The sequence below is a fragment of the Halictus rubicundus genome, chromosome 1 (assembly GCF_050948215.1).
Source record: "Halictus rubicundus isolate RS-2024b chromosome 1, iyHalRubi1_principal, whole genome shotgun sequence".
Classification (NCBI taxonomy): domain Eukaryota; kingdom Metazoa; phylum Arthropoda; class Insecta; order Hymenoptera; family Halictidae; genus Halictus; species Halictus rubicundus.
The window spans coordinates 20,176,709-20,200,187 of NC_135149.1; the positions used below are offsets into that span (position 1 = coordinate 20,176,709).

Consider the following 23,479-nt stretch of genomic DNA (forward strand, 5'->3'; position numbering starts at 1 on the left):
TTATAATGTTTAGTTGAAAATTGCGATTTGAGACTTGCTATGCTTTCGCAAAACCGGTTGACTTTATCAAGAGCGTAGTACTGGGCTGCTTATAAATAGAGGAGCGCTACCAAAAATTGTTAGTCATTCTGGAGTTGCTGGGCTCCGGGTCCATTGATCCAGCAGCTTTAGTAGCATATTTTCAGGTTCCTGATGGACCCTACTGGACCTCGCCCTTCCTTCTCCCTGACCCTCTTCATCCTATCCTTTAGTCCTCTTCTTAATCCTATCCTTCCCTGGGCCCTTTCCTTCCTTGTACGCTCCCCTTCCTAGTTTCCTGTGCCCTCTTTAGTCTGCTCTCTCTCACTATCCCTTTCCAAACCTTCCTTTCCCTGGTACCTACCCCCTTCCTAGTTCCTTTCCCCCTCTGGTCGCCCTCCTGTACTCCTTTTAATTCCTTTTGCAATCCCTTCCCCACTTGTTCACCATACCTGAAGTCCTTCCCTCTATCTTGCTGTTCTTGTAATTGCTCAAGGCAATTACGGAAATAGAGATCGATCAATATTATCGCAGAAAAAAATCAATGATCAAGGAAACTGACATTCAGTAGGGGAGGAATTAATTAATATTAAATGATATTATCGCAAAGGACGTGGGTGTTAATGCCATAGAAAGTCGAGTCACGAAAATGCTTTGAATGATAGATCTATTTTTATATCTGATCGATGGTCCATTCATATCCCTTATCACCAGATCATACTATTACTCGTCACGCAGAGGCCTAAAAGAAAATTGCTACTAAAACATCGCACGCTCGTTACTACTAAAATACTGATTTATTCGATTATAGTATAGCTCAAAATATGCACCATTCGAACAAGAGAATTTTCGACCATTGTAAAAATAAAAACTTCAAATCGACTGCCGTTTACCATCGCACCGGAAACAAACGTAATTTCTACGACTGTCCTGAACGAAACGCTCAATAATCTCGTACAATTCGATTACTCCTGATCAACTCAAATTGGCTGTTCGTCTTTCTGTGGCGCGTCGATTTGGTGCAATTGATTGGACACCAATTCCCATTTCGACGTCCACGCGGATTTCTCCATTTCCTGCGTATTCACCTCCTCTATCAGATTCATCAGCCGGATGAAAAACTCGTTGAGCTTCGCCGCCGTTCCCCTGCGTAGCTTATGGAAATTTTTATCTGGAACCGAGAAGTATTTGTTTACTATCCGACTCGAGTATAAATAATTCAAAATGGTACAAGACACGAAACAGTCTCACGACGCCGAGACACGCCATATGCTGGCCACGATTGTCGATAATATTAATAGAACTACATAATGTGTCTCGTGAATCAATATTTCTGGCGATCGCCTGTATGTCATGCGCTGCCGAGGAACGTTGACGTATGACAGTTGTATACAAGATCCTAATCAAATATACATCAACTGGAAATAGATATTCATACAGTTCCGTGACAGTTCATAAGCATTTCATTACCTGCTTAGCCTCTACACTATGTTTCAACTGACATCTACGAGTGTAGTAGAAGCATGGAAATCTATTCAACAACCTACTACATCGAACAATAAACATCATATTTACTGAAAGGATAGAAGGAACTCTTGATCCAGATGCTCTGTTGCGTGAAGCTAGCCATGAACCGTTTCGTGATCAGGCTCTGACTCTCGGCGGTCATCGGTCTCAGCCGAGTGATGAATCGTAGAAGATACTCCAACAGGTATCTGTTGCAGGCAGACAACTTCTCGAGGCATCGCTGCGGCTTGGATCCCCAGACCACCACGTAACTTAGGCTATCTATGTCGAGTAGCGGCCGCTTCAAGGTCTCCAGCCATTCAAACAACAATCCTGACAGAACGTCCAAGTCGGTCTCCATCTGCAGCCTCTGCCAGGCTGTGGATCTATGATTCAGATCCGCCTGAAAAGAACATCTCTGACCTCCTAGATCCTTTTTAATTTCTAAGCATATATATGAGCTACATATACTAAGAGCTAAATCACTTCCCAGAATCCATAGAAAACTATACAGTGAATTCTCGATAATATGTCAACAACACCAGGAGACATATCCGAGCCGTGTTATGTTTACACTCCTCGGCGTCCGAGGTCTCTCGAGCTCCGTGGACCCTCACGGTAGTGGGGTAATTTCGCGACATGTATCATTCAGGCCTTGGCGACATATATAGAGAAATCACTGTAGCTAGTTTATCACCTGGTAGTCCTGCAAACGCTTCTTCGTCTTGTCAGGCAAGGTAGCATTGTCCCTAATCAAAGCTCTGATCGCCTCCTCGGTGCTCACACTTTCGAACGCTGCGTTCTGAGCCGCAGCCTTCAGATCCATGTGCGACTGAATCTCCTTGTAGCAATCGTTGTCTGTCAGATCCTGACAGTGGATCCCATCACCGAGGACGTCGTCCACGCAATTGTCATCGAGACCTTCAAGAAAGAACCTGTCAGTCTTTCATAGTAAAACAAACTTTCTCATTGATGCAAACATTCTTTCTCGGGTGAACTCACCTGGGTAAGTGGAATCGCAAGATGGAGTGTCCGGAGAGGTGCAAAACACGTCGCTCAAACGACCAATGTCGTCGGACGTGTCCCTAGAAGACGCTTGACTGCCACTTGCGCAGGCCTTTGCAGAACCTGAACAATTATCGCGAAAAATTCGCGATAAAAAAATAAATAATAAATTTGCTGGCCTGATAGAATAGATTCATTTATGGTGTATCTTACTCGAACAGTCGAGAGACGAATCAGCAAGGGACTCGGCCCACGAATACGAGTGTCTGATATTCCCCTTGCTGTCTCGCAATTTTTCCAGCATGTGAGAGATGAATTTGTGTGCGAAGGACGTGCTGGACACCTCAAACTTAATCTCGCAGGGCGAGTTGTCCTCCTGGCAGTCGCACAGCTGAAGGATTCTCTCGCAAATCACGAATATGATCTGCAGAGTCGTTCGGCAAGTCAATAAGACGAATAAGATAATCGAGATTATAGTAGATAGAGATTAGAAGAGATTAGATTATAATATAATAGATTATCATATAATCGTCGATAATAAGAAATTGAAGAGCTCAGGGCAACAAACGGTCAGCTCGATTTCGACGTGACTGCCCACTTACAATTAGATTTTCGAATCGTTCGGAGCAACAAACAGTCAGAGCGACTGTAAACATTCGGGGCAACAAACGGTCACGTATAAGGTGATCCTTGTGAATGAAACAACAATGTTTTAGTAAATTTACAAATGAAGAGGGACTGAAGATATTTAAAGATATGATTTTTATCATTTCTTTTCTATAATTACTATATTACATTTTGCAATAAAATGTATTCAATAGTATTACTACTGAATATTATACGGTGATTTATATGGGTACGTCGCCAAGGTCTGAATGATAAACGTCGCGAAATTATCCCCACTACCGCGGGATGTACCCTGTGAGGGGCTATGAAGCTCGAGAGGCCTCGGACGCGAGGAGTGTAAACATAACAGTCGCTGGCAAGACCCGTGTTGTTGACATATATCGAGCATTCATTATACATATCATCGGTACGTTAAGATTTGTGACGAACTCGGAATCGTGGCTGTGAAGATGATAGTAATAAATATAACTTCTTGTACGAAAAAATGTCTAGTTATAAAATTATGTTGAATAAAATATAAAATTCTGTTCAATAAAATATCGTTAATTGTTAATTGAAAATTTCAAATAGTTAACCGTTTGTTGCTCTGATCGTATCTATAGGAATATCGATTTTGGGAGAATTTCATCTCGTTCGAGGCAACAAACAGTCACACGAGCTGAAATCGAGCTGGCCGTTTGTTGCCCTGAGCTCTTCAGTTACAAGGATGTCCTTGGGAGAACAGCAAACGTCAATTTTATTTGCTAACACGGAACATCATCGAAATGCCAATCATCGATCTACATTTATAGCTAGACTGCGGATTTGCTACATTTATGGCAAAAATGTGTAAGTGAAATTTAAAACACTGAAAAGATTGAAAGAATTCAAGAATGTTAATATCATTAGAATTATTAATAAAAAAAATTAATTTGCACCTAGCTTCGGTAGCTTGCAATTGATGTTCAAAAATTTTATTTTGCATAAAGATCCACTGTCTATTTATAGGAGTAAATATTTTTGGCTAAATGTGCAAAATTTTATAAAAATCAGTGATCGAAATTTAGGTGATATTCCCTGCTAGAAAAATTTGTAATTTTTGACCATACAACAAGAATTGAACTTGAAAGTATTAATGTTGCTTCGTGAGACGAAAGTTACTGGGACCTTTGGAATGTGTTTGAAGGTGCGCTGCTCGTAGCCGTGAAGAACGTTGTGCTGTCTCTTCAGGTGTGACTGCAGGCTGCAGGGTTTGCGGTCCCCTATAGCGCTGCTCAAAGGGAACACTATCATCTGAGGAAGAACGAAATGCTCGAATTCCTGGATACAGAGTATCTGTCCCCGCGTCTGTATCGCGGACGGCCGTTTCATGCGAACAAACCTAATGGCGTCGTTCGCTCGCACACGAAGACTGTAAATAAGGTAGCACGCGATCAGAACGCCGGTTCTGCCTAGGCCTGAAAGAGTAATTTTTCTTTGTCAACCGAGGTCTCGTCGTTAATCAAACCATCAGGTGAAAGAAATCAAGGAAAGTGGAACTGCATCCCCTAATAGATCGCTCCTTGGGATCTTTATTCGCGTGCACCTGACTATTCGAACGAATAAGATCGGGCGAATGGAATTTTTATTCAACTCCTAACTACAGTGAATTCTCGATGTATGTGAACAACACGGGTCTTGCCAGCGTCATGTATCGTCCAGAAGACATGCCCGAGGCGTGTTATGCTTACACTCCTCGACGTTTATCATCCAAGCCTTGGCGACATATATAGAGAAATCACTGTACCTCGCGCATTTATTCTACTAAATCGAAGATGCATGCATTCGATTCTACTAGAAGAGGAAATTTCTTTCCACCCTTTAGCCTACAATTTGTTAGAGTGTAGTATTCTGCCTTCGTAATCACACGTTGTCGATTTCCTATAAGAATGCTGTCATGCCTACCCTACTCTAGCTAGCTCAGCTGACTCTATCCACGGTTTCCCGACGTGTACTGCAATTTAGAGTAGATTAACGACTATGGATTAATCCGAGGCATTCGTTATGATTACATAATGCACTCAGCAAATAAGCAAGCTTTTCTGATAACCAGTATCTGATCGATAGGAGTCGCAAAGTAGCGAAAAAATAGCAGAATCTGTGTTTCAGTGGTCTCTACAGTCGCGTTGCCGATCGCACGTGCTCGTGTTGCAGGCAAACCGTACTCGTTTCCATGTAATTTACGGGCATCGATCGGCCGCTAATTGTAGAAGCAAATTACGTGTCAGTGAATCGGAACCGGATGCGGTAATCGTTGCCGACGAAGTACCGGAATGAGTAAGAGTTATGGGGTATCCGGCGCATAATCACTCGATGACGTCGCGGTGTGTATTTCATTCGCGGACATTTGGCCCGGCTAATATGTGTCCATTTTGCCGTAACCTAATCGCGGAGAGGTACACGCGAGGTACGCGCGGAATTTCGGGAACGGAATTAAATTGTCGCTCGACAACGCTGCCCGGGAATTCGTTCCGTGAAGAATGTTAGATATCCGCGAAGCATTCCACACGATAAATGTCGCTGTTTCATGATCGGTCGACACAAACTATTCACGTATTTAATAAGACAGCACCGTAAAAAAAGAGAAACACGTAATTTTACGTTTATACCAGTTTGAAAAACGACTCATATTTTAATCATGTTACATTTAATTTATAATACTAGTTGTTTCAATATTGGCTCCATTTCGGATCTGTGAGCGCGGTCGAAGGTCGTTGCATGAAATATTAAATATATTTCCTTATCAGTATTTTAAACTGGTGGACAATCGAATATAACTAGCAAACTAAATGGAACAAAATTAAAATTGCCATTTATGCTCGAATAACCTTGAACTCGTATACTTTTGAGCTTTTTATGATCGTTTCTTAATAAACAAACTAATATCGATTTTGTAGAAAAATCTTGCTCCCCAATCGTTCCAGCCAGAGTTGTGCTAATTCAATTACATTATATAGTACATTTTACTTTTTAATTATATAGTAATTCAGCTACGTCGTAACTGAATTATATAATTCAAACCTTTCAGTTAATTCAATTACTAATTATTTTAATCAGATGTGTAATTGAAATACAATATAATTAAAATACAGCTCTCCAAATTATAGCCCAGAACTTTGAAGAAGTGCAATATATTTTTATGTGTTTCTTTCATATACTTGTTTGCTGTCTATGCGACGTATTTTCTATTCCCCGTCCTCGTTCGTAATACGTAACGCTATTTTATGTAAATTAATTACAAAATATTTTATAATAGTACTCCAATTGCAATTACGAATTACATTGTAACTTAATTGAATGAAGTACTGACTCATAAATTACAATATGACTGAATTACGATGTAATTCAATTGCTTTGTAACTATAATGCCTGGAGTAATTCAATTGTGATACTGTATAACTCTGGTTCCAGCTCGCTGCTGCTAAACAAAAGTTGTTTATTCCGCCCGGTATAAGTTCGCGTGGTTGATTCGCGAATGTTGTGGGATCGACTCTCGAATAAGCATGAGGAAACTGTAACTTTTATGAATGTTAAGTATGCACTGCTCGGGGACCTCTGTTCTCGGATAACCGATCGATCCATTAAATCGAGCCGAGCACTCGGGTTTCTGAACTTTTTATGTGCGTGCGCAGTATCGCCGGGATCTCTGCGGTTTTCTGAATCGCGGCTGTGTTTTTCAACAACTTCCTAGTTTCGACGTTCCCGCGGCGCAAAGTTGCCACTCGTAAATAGAACCGCAGTTACGCCCCAATTCCTTATCTAGCTTTATCTATTTTTCGTGCACATAGATTCTCTTAAAGGAATTGAACAGGCCATGATTATGGTTGCCGAACACGCTCTGTCGATAGGACTGCCCGCAACGAAAGTGGGTATTAAATCTCGATTAATAAATAAAATTATTTCACCCCGTTGTAATAACTGCAGCCTTAGGGGATGCGATGATGAATTGCAGTTTAACACTAAACCTACCGCGGCCGGTCAATTTGACCGCACGAGATAATACGGTATTTACTCTAATAAACCTAAACAATCAGTATAACAGAAAGGCTATTCTAAATGTGGCATGGTCAACTCAAAATAAATGAGACACTATCAAGTTACGCACGTGCCTGGATGACAATACTGTTTCATGGCAAATACATCCAAACCGCAACGGTGGACGACACAGTACAATTTTGTAAATCGACGAGAGAGCATCGCAGTATTTTTTATATAATTGAAATTATATAAAAATAAATTTGTATCGTCGTTTTATGGAAGTTGTTCATCTACTAATTCATTCAGCAACAAATTGACAATTATCTACGTTTAATTATATTAACAACAATTTTTTTTTAGGTACCGGTCATTTTGACCGCACACGGTAGGAATAGGCATACAAGAAGTGTCGGTAGGTTTAGTGTTAAAACGTTTGCATCATAGGGAACGATGCGCTGCGATAACGATTAGGCAAATTTTGTGTATATACACGTCGATGATGCAACTGGGTTAATTGAAAAAATATTGTAATTTCGTCAGGCCAAATAAGCCAGTCTTCGATGTAAACTTCTTTCTAAACTGCATCGCGAGCACCTCGATTTTTGCAACCGCGGTTCACTCGAAAGTTCAAGGGAATGTTATGCATAGCGAATGCAAAAATCCCGATGCACCTGGTTGACTCCGTGTCCTGCGGCACGCAATGCGCCAAAAGCGGTCTCGCGGCTTTAGAACGTGTGAAACCCTTAGATCGATACATTTAAAGGTTACAAATTGCTGATAGGGATGCACCGGGGTGCGAGCGCCAAACCTTTGATAATTTGCTCGAATTAAAAGGAACTCCGGGGGCGGTGATAAGGCGGCACCTGTGCACCCTCGCTTCGACTAGGCTAGCCCCTAACTTCTCTACAACAGTTCCACAGGGATCGGGTTCACGCGACCGTTTCAAAAGATAATCTAAAACGGCCTCCCGAAAATGGTGGCACGAATGTCTACCTATATCGGGTCGATGCATCTCTATTTAGTCGGTGAAAAAGAAATCGATTTACCAGCGTGACAGTGGATCGCTACTCTTCCTTCTTGCACCCCGAAGGCCACGACCTTGACCATATCCAGAAGCTTGCCCATGGTCGCGTCCCCGTAGTCCTTCAACGCGAAATTGTAATAGTAAACTGCAACAGATCCGTGAGAATGTGCTGTACAGAGACCTTGAACGAACTTTTCGAGCCCCCGAGGAGGAGACAAGCCCGCGGAACGGTTGCTAGTCTATGTACACCCCAGAAAACTTTTGTTTCCTCCGCATGGATACAGACGGTGCGATTTTGCTGCATTGCATGCAATCGTGCACTACGAAGAACCTCTTCGATCTTACTCGCGGAGAACCGAGCCGGTTCCCGACTGCGTTTCAAACGGCCCGCAAGGACAAACCACCCCCCTTAATCGACTCAATTCCATTCTTAAGTAGCCACTATCCCCGCCGATGTGAACCTTTCTATCATTTCCCATCGACATTCTATTTCCGACCCCGTCTAATATATTGTTCTTAATCCGCGAGCGGAGGAACAGCCAATGCCAACGAATGCGATGCTGTAAAAATAGGGGGATAAAAATACAACGGAAAAGGGTATCGCTGGTTTCGCCCAACGAGGAAAACACAAAATTGAACGGCTGCTTTATTTTAGCAGAATTAAGCCGTAATATCGGGGGACAAAGTGGGCGAGAAAGTTAATTGATAAAGTGTTCGACGCGGAAATTAGGGAATGCAGAGGCTGTTTTATTTTAGTAAAACTGTGTCCGTAATATCGAGGGATGAAGAGAGCGGAAAATTAATTGATAAAGTGTTCGACGTCGAAACTGTAAAATGTAGAGGCTGTTTTATTTTAGGAAAAATGGGTTGTAATATTAGGGGATGAGAAGGGTGAAAAGTTAATTGATGAAGTGCGCTTTTCAACATAAAAATCGTATAATGTAGAGGCTGTTTTATTTGAGTAAAGTCGTGTTAAAGAATATAGGGGATGAAGAGGGTGATCCGTTCACTGATTACCGAATTCGAAATTTCAGCAGTTGAATATCATTTTGTGTTGTTGTTTTATAGTCTTTGGTTCTTTTGTATCGGTGAGTTTTTGGGGATTCTTTATTGATAATATATAGGTGTTCGAAGGATGGTTTAATACCTACTGCCATTTTTCATGAAGACGTTGGGGTCGTAGGTGAAACCACTCGGCTCGAGTGGGCCACCGCAGCTCGCATGTTCTCCCGGCGTTTGCAGGTTTATTATAGTTTTTATGCTCCACCCTTGAAATTGCGCAATTATGTCTTTTTTTATTATCTGCCCGGTGTTCGGCCGTGCCATCGCAAGAACGTCGTCCGTCACCCTATGGAACGATCAACCTTGCAACCGTGTCCGAATCCGTTCTTCGCGATCGAAAAAGAAGAGGAAGAGGAAAAACGATTGGGACAAAGGTGGCCCTAAACGATGAATCACGTCATTGTATATTTAATAGCATTTTGGCGGAAAATCGATGCCAGGAACTGATCCCACGCCATTACATACATGTATTTAACAATGTTATATATTCTATCACGCGGCATTGAGTTTAATTTTATCTATTCGGGGGAGGGAAGTTAGTCGCCTCGTACTTATGATCGATTGAGTTTTGCCGAGCAATTAGGATCGAATCGAATGACTTGTGCATTTGTCAATTGCCACTGTATCATAGTGGTACTCACACTTTACGAGAAAGAAAAGTAGAATGGGGAATTTCAAGGGCATTGACCGAACGATTATAGATAATTAATTTAATAGTTTAAGAAACAGATAGCGAAATATTCAGTAGTACAGCTTTGTAAAGATTCGAAGTTAAGGGGTGGACGGGGATTAATGAATTTCTAGAGATGCCTTACCAATGCGAAAAGATGCTCTGTATTGCCATGTGCACGGGTGGCCATGCTCTCGGGTTTTCATATTTGCACCTGGATCCACCGCAGAAGATCGCGCACTGTATAGCCGGCGGCGTGAACTTTCGCAAGTTTTCGGAAAATTTATTGTAGCCGGCTTGGACCTCGAACAGATCCACTTGCCCCGCGAGAAGACCAGCCGGTACCAGCGAAGTTACGTCCATTCTGAAACCGTTCAATTTCATTTCAATGCGCCACCAACTAATAGCCCTTCTAAAATATTTATACATGAATTTAAACGAAAGTAAAACGTCCCCATGTCGCGTCAAGATACCTCGGTCAAACCCTTACATTATTCGTGAAATTTTGAAATACTTTCAAAAGTTTTCCCCGTCTATTTCGAATTCGTTTCGGCCGCACTTACATGTGTAAAAATGATCACGCGCTTCCCATCCATCTCATCGCCGTCTGAAATTTAAATCTTCCCCGAATCCCACCCTCGTCTCTCCCTATCGATCGCGTTCGATAATTCGAGCAGAACTTTCTTCCAACGATTTTCTTTGCTGAGGAATGCACGACAGATCGTAATGATCAATGCAAAAAAGCACTTTGCGTACTGGGGTAAGCGCATAGCGACTGGTACTCCCGATACCATTACACTACTTTATCTATTGTTCTATCACAGTGATTGCGCCTGCGTCAGGTTCACTGACTACGGGACCGCTTTCGTTTCATTCCACCCCTATCGTAACCCGTCAACCCCTGATGTTAACCAAAACCACCCCCGGCTAATTAAATTCTTAGAACAAGTTACAACAACGAAGCCTCCTCTACTATTAACAGACAAATATTAGCGCCGAGGGTTAGAGAAGATCATACCGGATTAACAAAGAAGTGATACTTCTTCTTAATTCCCTTTCTGTTGCCATAGATATCTAACAATGACACGCAAATCGCATATGCAAGAATAATTGCTCCGTAAAACGAACGATATTTATTTCCTTACTTTCCACGCTATGTAGAATTTCTTCTTTCTTGCAGAAATCGATACAATTTTGCAGCCTGAATACTAGAAAAATCGATACTAAATCATTATTGAAGCCAATTGTATTTATCGAATCTACTTTACAGTAAACTTAATGACTAAACTGCGGATTTCGTGCATTTATAATAAAAATTAGTAGGTGGAACATAAAATACGAGAAGGAGCAAAGGAATTTAAGAGTGTCAATACATATATTATCATCAACTTAACGAATTGAAGGAACGATTGAAGGAACAAAATTTTATTTCGTTCCAGTACCTTATAATTAATACAAAACATTTTTATTTTACGTCAAGATCCGCAGTCTAGCAATTACTCTAGACTGTAAGCTTAAAATTTGTCGCTCTTCATCCGCGTACAGCGTTACCTAGAAAATTGCAGCATGTAGCAGCTCAGCATGATAAAACCTTGAATAAGGCTCTTCAGAACATTTAACGTAGTAACAATACGCCCAGAATTTAACAATGGAGAGCCAAAAACGAGCAACAGCGTGGAAGAAAAATTTTACATCTAAAATTAGCCTGTGCTCGTGCCAACTATGGCAGAAAGGCGACACACACGCTCTGTAACTAAATAATCGTCATTCTGTTGCTGACGCCGCGGTATTCCGAGGTTAGGTTTCTTCGGTTAAGTCTCGGTTAGGTCGTCGGGTAGGGTCGTCGGAAAGAAAAACATTTTTTGAAAAATTGTGCACGTTCTTTTTTGCAGTCTTGGAGACGGTATTTAATGTAAAATTGTGTGCTGTGGAACGACCCTAACGTGACTAATGATGGACGTGGCAGCAGTTCCTTTTACGGCTGATAAGCTGTACGACTAGTGTGCCGGCGATACCGTATGAAACCGCAGCGCAATGGGTCATTAAGTATAGCCAGGTTTAGATAAGATTATTTTGAGTGTGTTAACGTCTTATTAATTTTCAACGGTACATTGGAGCGAAACTCCGCGTACGACGACGACAATGTCTGGCTTTGACGAGAATCCGTTCAAAGAACCGAGTATCAACGATCCGTTTGCGGTGAGTCCGATGCATTCGACATTACGTTCAATATTGCATGCAGAACTGTCAAATGGAAATTAAGTATGTGTAATTGAATTACGGATTTTTCTTAAGTTGACTCATCAGCATGCTTACCTTATCCCGCCACCTATCAATTAATTACAATTGATTATAAAGTTATTTTGCTCCAGGTATATACGTGTTTCTCTTATCTGTACCAGGAATAATTGATGGAAAATTTCCTGTAGTACAGTGTAGCTGTTTATGTATGCTATATTGTGCGATCTAAAAATTGTTAATTCACGTTTACCTATACTGAGAGCATTTTTTTAACTGACTTTTAATTCTACTATATATTTCTATTTTTTCCATGTAGCTGTGGTACCTTTAATTACCGAAAAGTAATTATTGTTTTTATCTTATTAGGATCCTTCAATTAGGAGAGCTGTCTCCTCTACACCAGTCAATAGAGGCTTAGAAGACTATAATCCCTTCGCGGATCAAGGCTCACAGGGAACTGCACAAGTCAGAGGTGCTTCGAATCCTCCCATTTATGGAGGACTTGGCTCGACACAACAGCCAGCCACACTTCCCACTTTGAACCAAGAAACCCCACCACCTGCTTATGCTCGCACTCCCCAGCAGAGTGTCAATAATCCTCTTGGGAGCACCATATCTCCTCCCATAGAAGTAAGTTTGCCTCGATTATATTCAGCAATATTTTATTACAAATTTTACTTCCAAATACCTGAAAAAATTGCTATGTTTTTTAGCAAAGGCCAGAGCAGGAATGGAAAGCGAGGACAGGAGAAGATATGAGAAATTCTGCCTACTATCGTGAGTCCAATTAATACAAACTGAACATTTAGTAAATCCTCTCATCACTGCTGTATATCAATCGAAAATCCCTATCATTTAAGCAAAGCGGAACTGGCCACCGTTACCTGAAAAGTGTTGCTTCCAACCATGCTTCTATCAAGACATCGAGGTGGAAATTGATTCAGACTTTCAGAATACAGTGAGGCAACTATACAGATTGTGGATGTGTAAGTTTGAAACAATCCTGACATGAGAATTCAGAATTCTCCTGGAAGAAAAATCGATGTATTTTTCATTTTGAATTGCAGTCCATGGCTGTGTTCTGATTCTGAATGTTATTGGTGGGTTCGTGCTGTTGTTAAGTAATGGGGAATTTACAACGTTTGGTCTCGGGATCTTATACCTCATACTATTTACACCATTCTCCTTTCTGTGCTGGTTCCGACCAGCCTATAAAGCCTTCAAGTAAGTATGTGATGACTCATTGATACTATCAAGTATTACATTCCATTAATCAAATCATTCACTTCCAGAAACGACAGTTCGTTCAACTTTATGGTATTCTTCTTCGTCTTCTTCTTTCAATTAATAGTAACAGCGATTCAGTCCATAGGCATTCCTGGCGCTGGAACTTGGTAATGCGTCGATCTTTTTAAAAATTCGGTCTAAAGATATTGAAATTTGTCATTTTAATCTTTAATTTTCAATTTCAGCGGTATAATAACAGCCATTAGGATGTTCGATAAGTCGCCCTCGGGGATCTTTGTCGGCATGTTGCTACTCTTCGTGGCCTTTTGTTTCGGCGCTGCCGCGGGCGGCGATCTTTTATTGTTGACTAAGGTACTGGCTGATCTTTGAGTGTTGACTAAAGACTGAGGTTTGCTCGAGCATCTACATACATAATCGTGTCTCCCATAGATCCATCGTATCTACCGTTCGTCGGACGCCAGCGTTTCGAAAGCACAACAGGAATTCACCACAACATTCTTTGGCAATGATCACGTGCAGAACGCGGCGAGCAACGTAGCCGCGAACGCAGTTCGCGCCCAAATGTCTAACGCTGCTACTCAACCCCGTTATTAAGCGATTGTGACACACTCTTCAGGTATCCTGAGATCTTTTGCCGTTCAGTAAACCGATAGAGAACCTAGTTCCGACGCCAGAGAGCCGTGCATTACCATGAAATTCTGAATGGTCCCGCGGGAATTCTATTCTTTCATCGAGAAGCTATATTAACCGGTCCAGGGAGCGGATCGCTTTTGTGTTTATAGAATTGTACCCGTGCATGCTTTTTACTCGTCGAGTCACGAACAAAACGGGAAAGAAAAGACAAAGAAATGAGAAATCAAGAGTTGCGCAATTAATCGAGAAATTTCAGAAAAGTGCGTCATCCGAACGATCGTTTGGAGCATTAACACCTGTACTCTCTTCCGTTTCGTAACAGTATTTAAAATCCGATTAATACGCAGCGTCCATGTGTGCGTTGTGGGTGAGTGGATAAGTGTGTTTGTGTGTGTGCGTGTGTCTAATCTAAACGACGCGTGCACAGTCTTTTTGTTTTTTAGTCGTTCGCGTTGACTCGAAACAGAGTCGCGGAACGATTCGATCATCTACCTAGGGAATGCGAGCTATTAATCACCATATCACTGATTCTTATATTATTGCTTCTTATATACGTACTATATAATTGCTAGCTTTTGTATTTTAGTGGCACCTGTTCACGATGCTACGACGATTGCGCGAGCGATTCTCGAACGGGAAACGCACCTTCGGTTCTTGCTGAAAATCAAAATAACTCGGAACAGCCGTGTCCGCGAACATAGAGTTTAATTGTTTCGATATTGTTGACCGATTGATCGTTAATTTAATGATAAATTATACTGAAATGTCGGTGTTCATTTTAATCTACACTTCCTTCGACGAACGTCCTGTGAAACACTCCTTGCAAATGTGTAATATATGGCCATTCTTTATCGAGAGACTAGTTATGTGGATCCTTTGGGGGAAACTGTTATATCACCTTGTAAAGTTTAAGGAGCGTATAAAGGACACTTTCTCGAGACAGAGAGAGAGAGTGTGTGTGTGTGTGTGTGTGTATGATCACCATCCGTCGCATGTTCAATTATTTATTAACAAATGATAAATTATTTATAGAACACCGGAAACATTGGGTTAGATCATTGCTGTTACTTTAACTGGGTGTATCTGATCGGATCTCTCAAATCGACTCGGCAGTATCGTGTACGAATTGTTTGGAGAACGGGAACGAAACGAGGAATCGTGGAAGGTTCAAGACCTTTTGTTGTTAGCCGAGACTCGAATCGAACTGACTCTGCCACCCTGAGATCTATTTTTGCACATATAAGACAATGGTTCAATTGATTCCAATGATTACCAAACAGCATATTTATTGCATAGCAGTGGAACCAAGTAAATTCCGTTTTTGTACTTGACACACAAACGCGAAGAGGTGGTTTAAATTTTATAAATACGCTGGTATATTTGTACTTATGTAAGCAGTAGAAAAAAAAGAGACGAAATGACTAATAAAAGATTTAGTTTACACACAACGCGACATTTCTTCTGTCACGATCGATCGAGTAACTCGTAGGAACTTAGCGCAAAACGATCACAATAAATTCTCTAATTGTTCCAGACCGATAGTTCTCAATATTATTTCACCTATAATCAGAAGAAACACAGTCGATCTTCCCTCTGACGCGATACAATACAATTACTTGCTAACAAACTCGCTAGAAATGAAAATAGTATACCTTCGGATCGATACGCTCCTATTGGATCATCCGGAAACGAACAGCCAGGATCGACCTCGCTGGAACTTCCGGTACCAATCAGCTTCAACGCGAATATAGCGTCCATCAGTTCAATTTTCTTCTTGTACATCAGCTTAGCGTGACCCTCGGCCAGTCTGAAGCACATTTACAATCACTTGAACCTGATAAACACTTCAACCTCGTAAATCATTCGAGCGCCATAATGTAGAGTACAAAGAACCAACTAACTGACCATCCCAATCAATGGATCAAAATGAATCATCTATTCTTAAATTCTTTATTCGACGAACACGCTACCTGATAAGGCTATCGAGTAATCGTACTGTCGTGCGTTCTTCCCTTCTTTCTGGCCTAGATCTATGATAAAGATAAGCGGCTCTGAGCACCGACTCTGCCTCCTTCGTCATTTCCGGTTGCAAACAATGAACGTGAGCCAAATATTCCCGCAAAGACTCTTCTTTCCACATGCCCTCTGACTTTAGCAACTCAATGTGATTGGTCGAGTCTCTGGTAGAACAAAATTTGATTACAACCAGCATTTAGGAAAGAATAAAATCACGTCTGGGAGCTTAGGAGCTGGCACAGTCGTGCTGCTTGTTTGAAACCTGGGTAGAAATGTAAAACATTAAAGGAATTTAAAACTGTTGTTATATTATTTTCAATCTATTAAGCCTATTAGGAAGGGAAAGCTTTTACACGAAGATCTGCAGTCTAGAAATAAGATATCTGTACTTTGAAGCACTAGACGAAGGACTAGATTTTAGAGTATGGGATTTCCTTGCATATTTTTTTGCCACCTCTGTGCCAACTCTCCAGTTCCCAATGATAGATCTTAATTACATTTGTCCTGAGCTCTCCCTGTTCTCATAAGCTGCTTTCAAAATGTGGTCAGACGTCAGTTTGTCCCACTCCTCGTTCCTATTGTCTTTCAATAACAATATCAAGTCAAATCTTGATAAAAGAGGATCACCCAAATTCGTTTCCCATTCCTGCTCATCGTCGAACTGACCGCCGCTCGGATTGATTGCTGCTATTACCGAACACCTAGAATTTAGCGTGCTGACTAACCCGGCTTTGGCAATGGATATCGTTTGCTGCTCCATCGCCTCGTGTACCGAGGTCCTGTCGTGGGAACTCATTGTCGTGAACTCGTCCACGCAACATATACCGCCATCGGCTAACACCAATGCTCCAGCTTCCAAATGCCAACCATCCGAGTCCTGTTTATAATTGTCTTAACCAGTGTTCTTGTTTTCATTTGTTCAACACGTTTGCTACCATCAGTAGTCTTACGAGTACAACATCATTTTCACTTGATATGATTGAGCATCTAAAAGAAGTATTTCTGTGCTGTACTTTTATTTAATGCCGAGGACAAGAGCATGGATGCACAGGTAAGCTGGCAGCAAACGTGTTAATCTTTGTTGTAAGTATTCATACATTATTTGCACATAGAGAGAGTCCAGAAAGACAGGAATTTTAAATGTCTATTCGTGTCTCAAATTAATAGGTAAACAATTTCATTGAAGACGACTAACTCTGACAGCAGTCGCCGTAAGTCCGGCAGCAGTTGATCCGATACCAGTTGTTAGAACAGATCGTACAGCCAAACGGGACGCCGCTCGCAGCAACTGGGACTTGCCGGTTCCAGGATCGCCGATTAAAAGAAGATGCGGCTCCCCTCGTACTCTTGTTCCTTATTTTTTACGAATATGTTTGTGTTTTTGTACTCGGAATGTAATAAAGAAGGAAAATACTGAACAGATAATCACCGCTTTCGTTACACTTTGGAACACCCCCAGCTAAGACAACTGCTAATGCTAGTTTGGCAATGTACATCCCATACAGTTGAGGACAAATTGAAGCCAAGATATTGTCTCTACCAAGCAGAGGATTGTCGCTATATTGTTCCCAGTAACTGATGAATACATCTTTGACCTCTTGACTGGAGATTGTCTCCGATACCTTGCGTCTCACAGAGACACAGTTTGCTAGCATTATGGTTGTTGCCTCTAAACGTTCACCAATTTCTAAAGGACTCCATACTCTTACTACTACACCACTGAAATTGTACAATACTTATTCAAGAGAGTCCACTTGTAACTGATAAAGTCTCATGTACAAGTGATAATTATTCACCTGATTTCAACATTATCTCCAGGTCTACATTTATCTACTAAGTCATCCACCAAGATAATTTGCAGCTCTTCAGCCAGAGATCTACTAGTGTCTATATTACATTTTTCCTAATCAAGTACTTGAAGTTAGTTAAGATGATAATGAATGCAATGAAGACTAAAGTGTGACTGTCACTAACTTGTACTCTTATTTCTTGACAATCAGAAGAGTCCTCTGGATCAAAGGCTGTTTGAGGTTTTATGTTTGGAGTATGACATGCTTCACATTCTGTGGTATCTGGGAATGCTTGTGTTTCCCACTCGTACTGAAATCCAACAGCATATAAATGACCAATTCGTGGAAGATTATATGCAACAGTTGTAGGGTACTTTACGAACTTTTAGAATGGTAGTGTGTTTACACTTCTTGCAGTTATATTTTTGAACAAGTCTTAGCACTGTTGGCTGCGATACTCTAACCGCTATACCACTTGTTGACACCAGTTGGCCAATTTGGCCCTGGTCAACTGTGAATGGCACAGCAGTAATCCTCATATGAATCTATTCAAAATAGGTAAAAAAAGAAGACTACATCAATTATCGGATGAACAAAAAAGTTTTGATTTTCTTAATAATAAACCAGTGAAGTCATGAGAAAATTGAAAAGTATTCGTATATTATTCACAATCTATTGAAACTACTCAGAGAAGAATCATTTTTTATTTAACTCGTGTTTTTTTCCATTCATGTAAAAAATTCGTAATTTACATAAAGATCGACAGTCTAGTGATAATATGGTCAATAAAATAAATTATTGTTAGTGAAATAGTACAATCCATTCGGTTGTAGAAAAGAACATCAAAACTTCTATATTCTTTTAATAATTAAATACTGTTGCTAAATATAAATATATGCAATGCTATTACTTTTCGTTTTACAATTTGTTCTGGTTTCGCTATTTCTTCTTGAACTTGTATCGCGCCATCGTCGCACAAAGGCAAATAATATCTAGGATACTGTAGAATTTTCTGTGCCACATTGGCATCAGCTTCGAATAATGATACAAAACTGAAAAACAATGAATTTCGAGCTTGAACAATTCTCGAACTTGAAATTACACAGCAAGTACTTACTTTATATGAATAGAATAGAACATATTAACATCGACATCGTCTAGGATCTGCTCCAACTCGTCTCGATGGTTTTTTAGCAAATACTCTTCAAGCATTTTGAAATTACATTTGTACACTGGTCTCTAGGTTATACGCTATATGTAAATAAGTACCTGTGTTATGAAACGTTCGAAAACATAATGCTTCCCGCCATATGCAGAATTATCGAAGTCACATCACGCAATAACATAATATTAAATTTGTTGCAGAATGTTAATAATTCCGATATTTGGCATAATCGTTAATTGAAAGACTATAATAGATAATTCGTATTACAAATTCCATTTGTTTATATCAGAGACACCGGCGAGGTACTGATGGCTCTAGAGCCATCTAGAGCCCCCTTACCATTTTTGTGTCACATCGTACCGTATCGGTCGGAACTAATATTGTGGAACTAATATCACAGACGAGGTATAGGAGTAGACCAATCACCATATGGGGTTTCGTGTCTCACGATCTGAAATACCGACATCGTTAACAACAACTAGATTTTTTACGTCCTCTACTCTGACGAACGATAAATGTTGCAACTAGATCCATGAGAAGCTTAGACCATATACCTATAATAAATGGAGGAACCTTCGACACCGACGAGAAACCCCGAGCGTGAGCACTCTCCTATCTTCTCTGTTTGATAATCGCGAGCTAATTTTTCTACGGTTGTTAAATCTTTCAACATAAAATATCCCTAGAAAGTGTTGCTAGTGTTTTTACGTTACTAGATTGGTAGCACTGGCAGTCAAACACATGGACCGCATGCTCAGAAGTAGCGTCTGGCGGTAAAGCAGTAAAGTTGCTAGTGGTGATAACAGTCCTTCATTATTTCTTCTCCAACGTGGGAAAGTTGAGGTATTTGGTCGTAATAACAGGTAAGCTAATAGATGTTGAACTTCGCTATTTATTTAACAATTAGTACAAGACATTCAACTTGTCAGGATATTGATCATAGGTGATATTTTCCCGGCACTTCGCATCCTGTTCAATGCATGTTGGACAAGATGGCAGCAGTGCTTCGAATGCCTGCAGATGCCGGTGTTTTATTGTTGTGTAGTGTTGTTTTATTTATTAACAATGTAGGTACGATTCAGTACAATTTACTGTCTACTGATTTTTTAATATTTGCTTGTCTACTATTCATTCTTGATAAAATTGATTGTTACTGTGAGTTAATGGCACAAGCGTCAAACAATTTTTTGAAAATGTACGTAAAGGTTAAGTAAAGTGTAGAGAAAAAATAAGCATTATAAACCAAGTGATGATCACTTTCAATTTACTATTCATTGTTCGCAAGTTTATTATTACTGTTTGTTACTGTCGCTGGGGTTGGACAATTGTTAAAACATTATTTCAGAGGAGTGCAACATTCAGAGAAAACTATTTAACGCATTATAATACATAAAGCACTGATGAAACGAACATTATATTTGATCGTCTGTTTAAAAATATGATCAAAAACGAGTTTTCTATTATTCTCTTTTAGTACATGTCTGCTTATGGCCTCAAAAAGTTAAAATCTATTGCTTAACTGCACATAGTTAATCTCGAAATGAAACACTCAACTTTAATATTGGAAAGAAAGCAATATCGCATACTTCAATACGCATTCCAGAATTTTTTGAAATGTTTGTTAAACCTTAGAACAATAAATAACATTTTTATTACCCGAGTTTATTTTCGAATTATTTATCCGTCCATTTCCTTCCAGGTTTCCATTTTAGAAATGAGAAAAATTTATTTATTCGGAGGGTTCGTAATTGCCACAGAGGTTGTTTGGCAGTTGTACAAAAAACTCCGAAACTTTCGAAAATGCAAAACCCACGCGAATTCGGAGAGGAATGTGACCGAACAGGGATCAAATTTTGCGGAGGTCATGTTCTTCTCTCAAGAGTCCGGTCAATGTATAGATCACATGGCTGAAGGCCCTTGCTGTGCCAAGGCATGTCCTGTTCGCTATTTACGGTAAATCCCCCATCACTTTCAGCGTCTAAGACGGCCCACACTAATGGGGATTCCCCCATGGTGTGCTCGGAATAAATCAGAACTAATCCTCTTTAGAATCGGGCGGAAAGTTCGTTCATTTTCGAATTAAATTGAAAGCTAAAGCTGGAACGAATCCACTTTAAATCAAAGCAAACAATATAAACATAATTACAATTATTTACGTTCGGAAATATAGAAAAATTAACCTTCCATTCGACCGTATAACATAATAGAGACTAATTTTTTCAATAAAGCATCTATTCAATTAATTTTTCCAATCGGATATTTCAAATTCATTCTAAATTCATTTCTAAATTCATTGCAATAAAATATCCATTCAATTAACATTCTATGATCTCTGGTCTGGTGGTTGTAAAAGTGTTCATACATCCTGTACAAACCCATTTTTCTGCACCATTCCGACCAATAGCGATTTAAAAAAAAAACTGTTCATACATTACCTAATAAACTAATCCTTGAGACACCTAGAAGAAGCTGAAACCGTTTGGTTCAATTTGAAGCAGGTAATTTTTAGAGGGTGTACTTTTTACATCCACTGCATCTGTGATCTTCAAAGAATCCCATCCAACAGATAAAATTAATTTATCCGTATGGGATATTGTGGGATTGAGGTTCGGTAACGAACAACGTTAATTAAGCATCGAGCATCGTATTCATAAATAGAATGGGGTAGTTCGTATCCACGGTTAAAAATAGTCGCATTTCCGCGAATACGATGAGCATTTACATCCGCGACCAACCTTTTAGCCAGTTGGAGAGTTACATAAACGGAGCCAAGAACAGTTTGGACGTGTGCATGTACCTGCTGACTAGCCAGACATTGACGAAGGCCTTCGTGAGATCGCGTAAACGCGGCGTGCACGTGCGGGTGATAATGGACCGGCACATGGCACGCTCCGAATCCGCTCAAATCTCTCGTTTCCACAACAATGGTACACATGATGCTTTTTTTATCACTTTGCGGGGGCGCGAGCGTACCGTTCGGGAACCTAGATCTTTCACGAGTCCGGAAGTGTTGCAGGTATCGAGGTCAGAATGCAACGGAACGATGTCCTGATGCACCACAAGTTCGTCATCGTGGACAAACAAATCCTGATCAATGGCAGCACCAACTGGACGATGTCTGCGTTCTTCGGCAACTTCGAAAACATCCTCGTGACCAATCACAGATCTCTGGTCGAACCTTTCGAAGAACAGTTTCAGAAGCTCTGGGCCACTTTCCAACCCCCTGCTGAGAAAGATTCGCCTGCACCGTAATCTGCGACTCGGTGAGAGCACTCTTCCTGTTAAACTTTGTTCCAGGAAAATATTTTTACCTTGGAGCGCACCGGAACCAAAACTCACGGAAGTATATTGATTTTTTGGTTAAAGTTCGGGCATCTTTACTTGATACCTTTCTTACCTTTTTCAGAATGCTGAAAATTTTTTAATAAACTTTTTGTATGGTGATTTAACTTTATTCTTGTATCGATGAGTCGTTGAATCACACAATAAATAATTTTAAGCGGCTTTTTGGTATAGTCTTTGATCATTTTATCAGTGGGTTTTCAGTGGGAAACATGTTGAGTCTAGCATGAGTAGTAACTGTCTGTGATTATGGCAACGTTTCTTCCTCCGATTGTACAGAATTTTTATCGGAGCACCTGCTGGAGTATACAATGTTTACCTTATATATGTCCGAAATGCTTAGCCGATAAAAGTCCCAAAACTATCCCCACTACCGCGGGGTATCGAGAGACCTCGGCCGCCGAGGAGTGTAAGGTCGCGTGGATCAAAGAATAGTATCTCCTGGCCGATATATGTCCGTGGCTAGACCCGTGTTTTGGACATATATCGAGTAAATACAGAGTATACTGGAGTATACTCGAGTATACTACTCTATTCCACAAAGATAGATCATCTTTAGGAATTTATTGCATGGAAATTAGACGAGTTAGGGCTATACATCTTTTTGAGCCTAATTCGGGCATGATCCAGGGTTACGGACAAATATTTTCTCCTCGGTTTAACATTTCGATGAAGTACAGTACCTGATTAGGTGAAAGATGAATGTCATCGTCATCTATGATCAATTCAGCACTCATTTTTTGAGATTAACTTCCTGATTCGATAGTAACGGTACAATAAAATTTCGGTGGGATGAGCGATAGGGGATTTTAGAATGAAATGTAAAACGTGGTAAACCCGATGGATTCGGATTCCTGTGGTATCGGAGGCAACTGTTAACGATATAATCGACGATCGGGTGGAAACGCTCGGCTCGAGCATTTGGGCGGGAGCATATTAAAATATCGCCGCGCCGATGCATCAGATGCAACGCAACGGTGCATGGTTAGTCGGTGTTCTCATCGGCCGATAGAAGTGGAACATTGTACGTGTATATAAATAGTCTAGCCCGTATGAAAATAGACGTCGGGCCGTTGGACCGAAGGATCGATGATGATCCCCTGCGACCAGTCGCTGGACATTCTTCCCTCTATTCC

General features: G+C 40.5%; 4 protein-coding genes across 12 annotated transcripts; 2 read left to right on the forward strand and 2 right to left on the reverse strand.

The window, feature by feature from the left end:
• Positions 1 to 668: 668 nt before the first annotated feature.
• On the reverse strand, positions 669 to 10,706 carry LOC143356743 (uncharacterized). Of its 5 annotated transcripts, none has more exons than XR_013082726.1 (11): positions 10,472 to 10,703; positions 10,054 to 10,272; positions 9,328 to 9,524; positions 8,199 to 8,321; positions 4,303 to 4,592; positions 2,743 to 2,953; positions 2,527 to 2,652; positions 2,222 to 2,445; positions 1,594 to 1,927; positions 912 to 1,189; positions 669 to 760 (listed from the first exon to the last, which is right to left on the reverse strand). XR_013082726.1 is itself a non-coding variant. In XM_076792696.1 (10 exons), the coding sequence occupies exons 2-10, from the start codon at positions 10,269 to 10,271 to the stop codon at positions 999 to 1,001; spliced, it is 1,872 nt and encodes a 623-aa protein (XP_076648811.1). In that variant the 5' UTR covers position 10,272; positions 10,472 to 10,706; the 3' UTR covers positions 669 to 998. The 5 variants fall into 5 exon arrangements, 3 of the variants coding, with proteins under 3 accessions (XP_076648811.1, XP_076648795.1, XP_076648819.1); XR_013082725.1 differs by having other exon boundaries at positions 849 to 1,189; XM_076792696.1 differs by having other exon boundaries at positions 669 to 1,189; positions 4,303 to 4,546; positions 9,324 to 9,524; positions 10,472 to 10,706.
• A 1,027-nt stretch (positions 10,707 to 11,733) lies between these two features.
• Positions 11,734 to 15,478, forward strand: Scamp (secretory carrier membrane protein). Of its 2 annotated transcripts, XM_076793422.1 has the most exons (9): positions 11,734 to 12,107; positions 12,516 to 12,779; positions 12,863 to 12,926; positions 13,010 to 13,135; positions 13,217 to 13,373; positions 13,442 to 13,543; positions 13,622 to 13,748; positions 13,827 to 14,013; positions 15,063 to 15,478. In XM_076793422.1, the coding sequence occupies exons 1-8, from the start codon at positions 12,051 to 12,053 to the stop codon at positions 13,989 to 13,991; spliced, it is 1,062 nt and encodes a 353-aa protein (XP_076649537.1). In that variant the 5' UTR covers positions 11,734 to 12,050; the 3' UTR covers positions 13,992 to 14,013; positions 15,063 to 15,478. The 2 variants fall into 2 exon arrangements, with proteins under 2 accessions (XP_076649537.1, XP_076649530.1); XM_076793415.1 differs by having other exon boundaries at positions 13,827 to 15,478.
• LOC143357113 (DNA helicase MCM9) lies at positions 15,300 to 19,303 on the reverse strand. Of its 4 annotated transcripts, none has more exons than XM_076793365.1 (11): positions 18,954 to 19,303; positions 18,747 to 18,888; positions 18,220 to 18,381; positions 18,021 to 18,146; positions 17,843 to 17,949; positions 17,476 to 17,765; positions 17,242 to 17,399; positions 16,544 to 16,923; positions 16,001 to 16,210; positions 15,683 to 15,837; positions 15,300 to 15,590 (listed from the first exon to the last, which is right to left on the reverse strand). In XM_076793365.1, exons 1-11 carry the CDS (start codon positions 19,046 to 19,048, stop codon positions 15,538 to 15,540), a joined length of 1,878 nt encoding a protein of 625 aa, XP_076649480.1. In that variant the 5' UTR covers positions 19,049 to 19,303; the 3' UTR covers positions 15,300 to 15,537. The 4 variants fall into 4 exon arrangements, with proteins under 4 accessions (XP_076649480.1, XP_076649488.1, XP_076649473.1 ...); XM_076793373.1 differs by lacking the exon at positions 15,300 to 15,590 and having other exon boundaries at positions 15,597 to 15,837; positions 18,954 to 19,038; positions 19,106 to 19,303; XM_076793358.1 differs by lacking the exon at positions 15,300 to 15,590 and having other exon boundaries at positions 15,597 to 15,837.
• Positions 19,304 to 19,761: 458 nt separating this feature from the next.
• Zuc (Mitochondrial cardiolipin hydrolase zuc) lies at positions 19,762 to 22,505 on the forward strand. Its single transcript, XM_076796327.1, has 5 exons — positions 19,762 to 19,864; positions 20,701 to 20,954; positions 21,744 to 21,928; positions 22,018 to 22,264; positions 22,408 to 22,505. Exons 2-4 carry the CDS (start codon positions 20,716 to 20,718, stop codon positions 22,251 to 22,253), a joined length of 660 nt encoding a protein of 219 aa, XP_076652442.1. The 5' UTR covers positions 19,762 to 19,864; positions 20,701 to 20,715; the 3' UTR covers positions 22,254 to 22,264; positions 22,408 to 22,505.
• The last annotated feature ends 974 nt before the right edge of the window (positions 22,506 to 23,479 follow it).

Coding starts and splice junctions, on each gene's coding strand:
- LOC143356743 (XM_076792680.1), bottom strand. CDS start 10,271: ATGGACGTAACTTCGCTGGTACCGGCTGGTCTTCTCGCGGGGCAAGTG. Junction 8,322..9,327: donor CGTCTTCATGAAAAATGGCA/GTAGGTATTAAA, acceptor GATCTGTTGCAG/TTTACTATTACAATTTCGCG. Junction 4,593..8,198: donor AGCGATCCACTGTCACGCTG/GTAAATCGATTT, acceptor TTACTCTTTCAG/GCCTAGGCAGAACCGGCGTT.
- Scamp (XM_076793415.1), top strand. CDS start 12,051: ATGTCTGGCTTTGACGAGAATCCGTTCAAAGAACCGAGTATCAACGAT. Junction 12,927..13,009: donor GAGAAATTCTGCCTACTATC/GTGAGTCCAATT, acceptor CTATCATTTAAG/CAAAGCGGAACTGGCCACCG. Junction 13,544..13,621: donor ATTCCTGGCGCTGGAACTTG/GTAATGCGTCGA, acceptor TTTCAATTTCAG/CGGTATAATAACAGCCATTA.
- LOC143357113 (XM_076793358.1), bottom strand. CDS start 19,048: ATGCTTGAAGAGTATTTGCTAAAAAACCATCGAGACGAGTTGGAGCAG. Junction 17,766..17,842: donor GGAGATAATGTTGAAATCAG/GTGAATAATTAT, acceptor GTACAATTTCAG/TGGTGTAGTAGTAAGAGTAT. Junction 16,211..16,543: donor AGGGAGAGCTCAGGACAAAT/GTAATTAAGATC, acceptor TTGTTCTACCAG/AGACTCGACCAATCACATTG.
- Zuc (XM_076796327.1), top strand. CDS start 20,716: ATGAGAAAAATTTATTTATTCGGAGGGTTCGTAATTGCCACAGAGGTT. Junction 20,955..21,743: donor TGTCCTGTTCGCTATTTACG/GTAAATCCCCCA, acceptor CCAACCTTTTAG/CCAGTTGGAGAGTTACATAA. Junction 21,929..22,017: donor CTCTCGTTTCCACAACAATG/GTACACATGATG, acceptor GAAGTGTTGCAG/GTATCGAGGTCAGAATGCAA.